General features: G+C 36.3%; 1 protein-coding gene across 2 annotated transcripts in view; it reads left to right on the plus strand.

Annotated features, from left to right (window-relative positions):
• LOC106459619 (synaptotagmin-1-like) overlaps positions 1–8,416 on the plus strand; it is a 152,962-nt gene that overhangs the window by 134,264 nt on the left and 10,282 nt on the right. For both annotated transcript variants that reach the window (XM_022386146.1, XM_022386147.1), the window contains one exon: positions 983–1,535. In XM_022386146.1, coding sequence (XP_022241854.1) covers positions 983–1,535 — 553 coding nt within the window. The remainder of the gene's footprint in view (positions 1–982; positions 1,536–8,416) is intronic.

An 8,416-nucleotide genomic window follows, 5' to 3' on the forward strand; every position in this document is an offset into this window, starting at 1 on the left:
GGTCATTTCACGAGTGTGTTGCTTTGGGTTTGACTCAACAAACGTCTTCAGAGCATCAATATCAATTCCAACATGTCGGCCCTTGCCATCACAGTTTTTAAGGCTAAAGTCACCTGAATGACATTTTCTGAACCATCGTTGACACTTAGGAACGTTCAAAACATTTCCATAAACTTCTTTTATGTTCTTTGTGGGAACAGAGGCGTTGTTTCCCTTCTGATATTCAAACAGCATTACATGCCGAATGTGTGTCTCGTCGTGTGCCATCACTATAAGGGATTAGGGTATACTAAACTTTACACATTATATAGGCTACACTAACGTGACGTTTAAGCAGTTCGTTTAACTATTATACATGATGTACTTTTTTTTGGGGGGGGGTAATGAAAGTGTTCCAAAACGTGACATGAATTTCTTGACGACCTAATATATATATATAATAAGCTCCCATAATAATTTTCTCTTCATTAGTAGCAAATACCTCTCTGCAGTATCAAACCTGTTCAAATTCGAAAAAACCGGGGCTTTTTTTTTCATTTACCGTTTCTCCTAATTTTTTTAATTCGTTATTTGCTGTGAAGCCCAACGCTGCACAATAGAATATCCATGCTGTATCAATCGCAGGGATCTATCCATAAATTCAAGTGTAATATGTCTTTAAACTTTAATCATTGTGTTTTTTTGTAAAAACATGATATAAAGACTATCGTTTTCATCCCTGTTCAGAGTAAAACAAGTCTAAGTGAAGTGCCCTTAATATAGTGTTTTTGGTGTGATAAAGTCTCTAGAAAGCGCTGCGTTATTCCTTGTTCTATTAATAAATGAAATTATTTAGTTTTATGAACATTTCTTCAAATAACAGAAGCCTGTTTAATTTTGAATGCTTTTCTGCTAATTTCTATATGTAAGACTTCCAATTGCTTAAGAAATAGTTTTATTTATGAATATAGATACATATATAATCAAACTTTTGTCTCTACAGAATTTCAGCATCTTCCGAGAACAGCCCCAACACTCTAATGCTGCTTCTGCCTTCATAGCAACTGCTTCGGCTGTGACTGCAGCGCACTCTACTGGAACAACCAAAAACATGGCGTCTAGTTCGGGATCGGGCTCTAACAACATAGATCACACGCACGTACGATTGTCGCTTCCAGATGTGCATGTCCCAGAGGAAAAAGTTTCAACATCTCATTCAAGTTATTCACTGCCTACAGTCAGGAAGCGTTCGCCAGTTGTAAGCCGAACTCGATCTGTCGATGCACGTGCAGCGCACGTGCCACGTTTATCAATTTCAGGTCGATCTGACAGCCATCATTCAGCGGCATCAAATGAGTTACGAACTCCCATGTCCCCGCACCAACGTTGCTCTTCCCCAGTGACACTGTCTCCAACACCAGATATCACTCTACGACCCTCCTCTCCTACCTATGGAGGAAGACCACGCTCCCTCTCACCTGTATCACCGTTACTGTCCCTGGCTTACCTATCAGGCTCTGACTCCGCTAACAGCGTGGGATCTATCAGCCCAATAGGTATTATCTTTTTGTCTTATTTTTTATATTTTAAGAACAGCGAGACGGGTTTCCCAAATGTTTAAAAAATATGAAGGTTTACATATGAGCCAAGAATGGTGCTGTTGGATGAAAGATAACATTACGTGGAAAGCCAGTTTGAGAGTATTTTCTAATGAGTTACAAGACAATGTTAAGTTTCACCTTTCTATTTTATGTCCAAAATCGCCACAAAGAGTGACAGTTACTATTTAATGACGAAATTTACGAGTTTCAAATGCTAATCAAATTATTATTTCTATTTAGTACATTTCTTACGAAAACTTGAATAATCTTTTACTTAAAGTAATACACCTGTGTTACCTTCATAAAGCTATTCAGTCCATACACGTCTGTTATACTACTTGAAAAACGATGCTTCAGCTAGACCGATTTGCCTTTTTTTTCTGATCAATCACTATTATAAAGAATACTTACACAGTACTGTCTAGTCCTTTAAAGTGTATCAAGATCTGGCATGACAGTGACAGTCCTGTATGAAGCTATTACCGTTAAGGAATTTCAGAGCTTAAAGCAACTTCCTGATCTGACTCACTACTAGTTTATTGTATAGAGTTTGAGCACGTTACGTTGAAACGATTTTAGAGCCTCGTCACGTCGTTAAAGTCCATGTCGCTAGTCCAGTCATGCTCTATCTGACGACTATGCATCTTGACAAAAATCCTGCAGCGTAATTTATATTGCATAAGGTTCCGTCGCAAGGCTCTCTTGTCCACAGCTCGTCAGTTCTTCCTGAATGTTTTCTGTAATACATCTAGTGTACGAAGACGACGGTTTCCAACCGCTCATTTCAACAGTCCGATTGCAGAGAAATTCATAGGCGCTGCGTCCAGCGAATTGACCAGTATGTCTTTATATGGAATAGCATGTTGCTGCGTTTCGCTCTCCATCTGCATTAGATATGCAACCGTTAACAGGAAGTACGACTGGAAGTCTTATTTTGGTGAGTCCATACCTTGGTTGGCGTCGTTTTCAGGTGATGATTCTTCTTGACTGTCTTGCGCATTGTTGCCTGAACCGCGTGGGTGGTTTTTGCCACTGACATTTGTGTTATAAAACACTGCAAATTGCTCCTCACAGTTTGTGTACAGTTACTGCGTGTATCTTTCTGTGTGTTCTTGGTTCCACAAGTTGATACATATTTTTCTGTCCAATGTCTGGGATATCCCAGTCTTGGAAATTCTAAATCTCATATCTGAACACATCGTTATGATCTGACTGTATGAATATTTCTAAATCTCATATCTGAACACATCGTTATGATCTGACTGTATAAATATTTCTAAATCTCATATCTGAACACATTGTTATGATCTGACTGTATAAATATTTCTAAATATCATATTTGAACACATCATTATGATCTGACTGTATAAATATTTCTAAATCTCATATCTGAACACACATCGTTATGATCTGACTGTATAAATATTTTGGGTCCGAAAGGATTGTTCCGTACTTTTCCTAATATCAAATAACTTTCAGTGTCATTATCTACGAAACGCCAAACAATGTCAAAATATAGTCCTGATACACGATGTTTTGCAGTGACTTTATTTCGGCTGTGATTATAATGTAACTTAGTGATTTAGATATTCAATATAGGTTTAAAAGAACGTACTCAACCCACTGTAGTATAGGTGTATGAAGCGACATCATTATCTAATTTATCGTGGCGTATTTTTTGGTCGGGGTACATGAAACGATATCACAATTTGAATCACTAACCGTTTCTAATAGGCTGAGCGAATGAAGATACGTCACGATCTAACTCACTGCATATTTCTTATTGGATAGATATCTGAAACAGCACTGATATCTTGTGTCTACGTGTACGAAGTAGCATCACTATCTAACTCACTACCTGTTTCTTATTGGATAGATATCTGAAACAGCACTGATATCTTGTGTCTACGTGTACGAAGTAGCATCACTATCAAACTCACTACCTGTTTCTTATTGGATAGATATCTGAAACAGCACTGATATCTTGTGTCTACGTGTACGAAGTAGCATCACTATCTAACTCACTACCTGTTTCTTATAATTTAGATGTAAAAGCGACATTAAGATCTGATTTCTTACTGGTTTCAAGTAGTCTAGGTGTATAAAATGACAGCCTAATCATTCCTGATTTCTGGTGGTCTAGATATCTAAACTAACATAACTGTCTGACTCATTGTTGATATATAATAGTCTAGATGTATAAAGTGGCATAATGATCTGACTTGAATCTAAGTTTCCAACGGACAGCAACTGCCTGTTGTAGAAACCTACAAATGTAGAGGACGACGTTTCGAAAGGCATTATGAATACTCTGCCTAAACAACCTATCAAAGATGATCTGACTTACTACTTAGTTATGGTGATCTGGATGTACGAAGAGGTATCATGATCTGACTAACCTCTGGTTTCTTGTGATGTAGATGTATGAAGCAGAATCTTGTCTTACTTCATTACTGGTTGCTTGTATTACAGATATATAAACGGTATCATGATCTGAAATAATTTATCAATAAGTACCAAGTTTTTTTAATTTCGCGCAAAGCTACACGAGGGCTATATGCGCCAGCCGTCCCTAATTTACCAATGAGAGAAGGCAGCTAGTCATCACTACTCACTGCCAACTCTTGGGCTGCTCTTTTTACAAACAAATAGTGGGATTTACCAACGTCCCCACGATTGAAAGGGCGAGAATGTTTGGTGAGACGGGGATTCGAGCCTGCGACCCTCAGATTGCGAGTCAAGTGTCCTAACCGCCTGTCCATGCTGGGCCTTACTTAATATTACGTAAGATTGTGGCGATTGAATATCAATCATTGTCATGATTAGTCTTTAATTACTAATTAAAGTTTTCTTTACGGATAAAATAAGTAGTATCTTTTTAAAACATTTTTAGTTTCCACCCTAAAATCATGTTTACAATTGAAAATGAAATCGATGAGAAAATTTCTTTTTTGAATGTTGTGATTGAAAAAAAAGTGAAAGTGGATTTTGTACCACAGTCTTTCGTAAAGACACACATTCGAGAGTTGTTATTCATTGGAATCATTTCCATAATCCTACACAAAAAAAATAGGAATCATTAAGAACCTCTTTTTGAAGCAGCTAAACATATTTGCTCCTCTCACCAAGCTTTTTAAGCAGAGATAAATGTGTTGAAATCACAACTTAAATTGTAAACAGAATATCCTCTCATAGTTATAAATAAAACGTTGTCATTCCTAAAAAATGAATCACGACATGAAGATACAAACAATTATTTTTTTATTGTGTTATGCTATATATCCCTAAGCTCTTACGTGCCATCCAATAAAAAGGTTAAAAAACAACTAAATAATACATTATGGATTTCGGTATGAAATTTTTCTTATACCAGCAAGAAAACTAGGCCAAATTGTATCGCACAAATTTGTTGACAAGGGCACTTCAGGATCCTTGTGTCATATTACATGTAAAGAGTTACGTTGGAGAAACCGCTTGACAAATATCTACAAGATTACGAGAACATTTAAAAGCTCATTCTCTTGTGTTTGAACAAAATAAACACTCTTTTGTTTTTTCGGAAGTAAGAAACATAGGCAGATAAAATAATAGAAATAGAAGACAAACCAAAGAATCTCTCCTAGAGTCATCCAGCATTCAATTGTAAAATTATATTTATTTTAATTTTCCCCATGTTTAACGCTTGCATTTGATTTGTTTTTACATTGTTGTTACAATGCGATGTAATTTTAATCACTTGACGATGCTAAGTAAACCTAGCAAAACGTAGTGTTTTTTTGAAAACTAAAAAAGGTTTTAAAACATATTATTTATTTTATCCGTAAACAAAACTTCCATTTCCATGCTACATGTTCGTCCTTCATTTTGATTAGTTACTAATTATTTACTATTATTAAATACTAAATAATTAACTTATATCTTACGTTTCCAGGGAAGTTCTGAGAAGGACCGTGATGGTAATGTCCGAGATTCGACTTTCGGTTTTCTTGATAGAAAAGCTTGTGTGTGTATCTATTTGTCTGAAGTCTTCTCCATTAGGACCTGAATCAACTAACTATTTGAATGCCCGAACTCAGTGCTAGGTTGAATGAATGTATTATCAGTTGAATGGATGTACAAGACCTCTTTTATCTTTCCTTTTCTCGTATGAGGCTCACATCCCATGATTTTCGTATTGTTTCATTTTATTATATGGCTTTCTTCTCTAAAATGAATGGCTATTCGAGGTAGATCAATATTACATAGTCATACGTCTATTATGCTCTTGAATTCTAGCTTTCGATTCTCCAATGTATAGTAGTCTGTATTAAAAGGGGGTGTTGTAATTGATATTTGTGGTGTCCACTGGTTCATTAGGTGGTTTAGTACATGCTTACTGTAATCGTATTAAAGTGTGGCGTTTGAACACTGTTCCTCTCTATGCATACAGAGAGACCTTTATCATAAAGCTGTGTGTCAATCTTTTTTTATTCTTGCTTATATGCTTCCAAAGAAAGTGAAATGACATGTTTTCTTCCTTTTTAAGATATTCCTTATATAAAATCTTGTTCATTCTGGAGTTCAGGCAGTCTATGACACTTGTCTGTACATTGTTTGGGAATTTTAATTTTTTCCAGTAAGCTCCTCTTGTATATGAGTTATGTGTTTTGTAACTATTGCTAGGAATTGGAAGTTATCTTTTCTATTTCAAGTGTGATTTGTATAACCAGGTGATTTATGAATACTGGATGCTTGTCTGTATTGTGGGACCCTATTAGAAATGTATTATCAACATATGTTAATCAAACTTCAGTTCCAGAGCGACTGCTTTGAGGCCGTTATCTTCGAACTTATCATTGTAGAGGTTACTGAGTACTGGTGACAGAGGTGAGACTACGGTTAAGCCTTCTTGTTCTTGGTAATATTTTTATGTTGGAAGCAAGTTGTGTTGATACATAACGTTGTGAATCCTATTATCGTGCGTTGGGTGCGTTCCTTAAGAGCCCTGTAATTTTTAATATATACACACTCCTAATTAAGCAAAGGTAATTAAATTTACCCTCTTTATTCAAATAATGTAGTATATCACCTAATTAGCCCTTACTAGTTTGTTTTGAACATAGTTGCTTAATTATAAACTAGCTTAAGCAAAAATTCATGGCTAATCACCCAAGATTACGTTGGCACGTGATTAAAACCAAAACAGGAATCATATAATTGAAGTAACTTTTGAGAGAATCCATTTTATCTCACAATATTAGACAGGTTTTTATTCTGGTTCTTTTTTGCTATTAAGCACAAAGCTACGCTATGGTCTATTTTTTCACTGCCCATGTGAGTCTCGGGACCAGATTTTTAGCGTTATAAGCCTAAGACTTACGTTGGACCATGAGAGGGGGGGGGCTTCCGGTTTCGCAGTCTTGTTGTTTAGAAATTTGGCTAGCATGTTAACTATTTTAAATGAATTATGTTGGCGAATTTGAATTCTGTATTTATGGCAACGCTACTAAGGCCGCCCGCCGTCTGTAAGTTTGAACTACTGATCAGAGGGAATACAGTCAGTCACCATCAACGACAGGTGATTAACAGGCACTCTCGTAACGACCGCAGATTAAAGTACGGAATATATTTTGTTGTACCACACAGACCAGCTTCTGAATCCAGAACTTTACCACATATTGGCAAAAGCCATTATGTTTTAAGTTTTATGCTAAAATGTGCGTATTAATAATATAAGTTCCACAGCAACTAATTAACTGTGAAGTTATAACAATTAATTTATAAAAAAAAGATAAACTAAATAGTGTTGGAAAGATAATTATTGACATTTATCAAAAATTATTAGTATGGCATTTTTATGTGAAACGTTAAGAACTGAATCATCCATACTTGCTCCTAATTTGTTCTGTCTTGATTTCATTTCACATGTGATACCTTACAAATAAAAGTTAAGCCTGAGAGCGATGTATCCCCAACCACTGTATGAGTCCTACATTCGTAGGTTTCTCTCCTATCAAGATACATTGTAACACTCACACTCTCTGAATTATGCAGATATTCTTGACTTGTAGTTTGTTTGTTTTTGAATTTCGCGCAAAGCTACACGAGGGCTATCTGCGCTAGCCGTCCCTAATTTAGCAGTGTAAGACTAGAGGGAAGGCAGCTAGTCATCACCACCCACCGCCAACTCTTGGGCTACTCTTTTACCAACGAATAGTGGGATTAACCGTCACATTATAACGCCCCCACGGCTGAAAGGGCGAGCATGTTTGGTGTGACGGGGATTCGAACCCGCGACCCTCAGATTGCGAGTCGAGTGCCTTAACCACCTGGCCACTTGTATATTCGATTGTTATTTTTATAGGTAATAATCAGTTTGGCTTTTGTACTTTCAGACTTTATATATTACTCTTGAAACTGATTAAAAATATACACAGAAACAAACAAATTATTAATTATAAAAATTAAAGTTTAACTCATTTTAGCGTAAATGCTTTCAGTCGATATGTTGAAGTTCTATATTTATATATTATATATAGTTAGATTTATTTTTGTGGAGAAGAAAAAAGTAAAATAAATGAATGAATAAAAGCGCAGCCAGAAACAAACATACAACACTGGGGCACAAACCTTAAGGTGGGTCATTATGTAAAGGACTTTGGTTTTTTGAGGTACCCAATTTGTGTTGGGGTACCCCGTCAACCCGAGGTAACCTCCATTTTTCCAGCCTCACACGTTTTTTTAAAAAAAGGAGCAAATGTGGGTGCTTAAACCCACAACGTCTCATATCTTTACCACACTTCGTTGTCTGCAGGCAGAAATGGGAAGGTGGTTGCTCACCGTTAAATTTAGATAAA

This window comes from Limulus polyphemus, unplaced genomic scaffold (genome assembly GCF_000517525.1).
Source record: "Limulus polyphemus unplaced genomic scaffold, Limulus_polyphemus-2.1.2 Scaffold638, whole genome shotgun sequence".
NCBI lineage: Eukaryota > Metazoa > Arthropoda > Merostomata > Xiphosura > Limulidae > Limulus > Limulus polyphemus.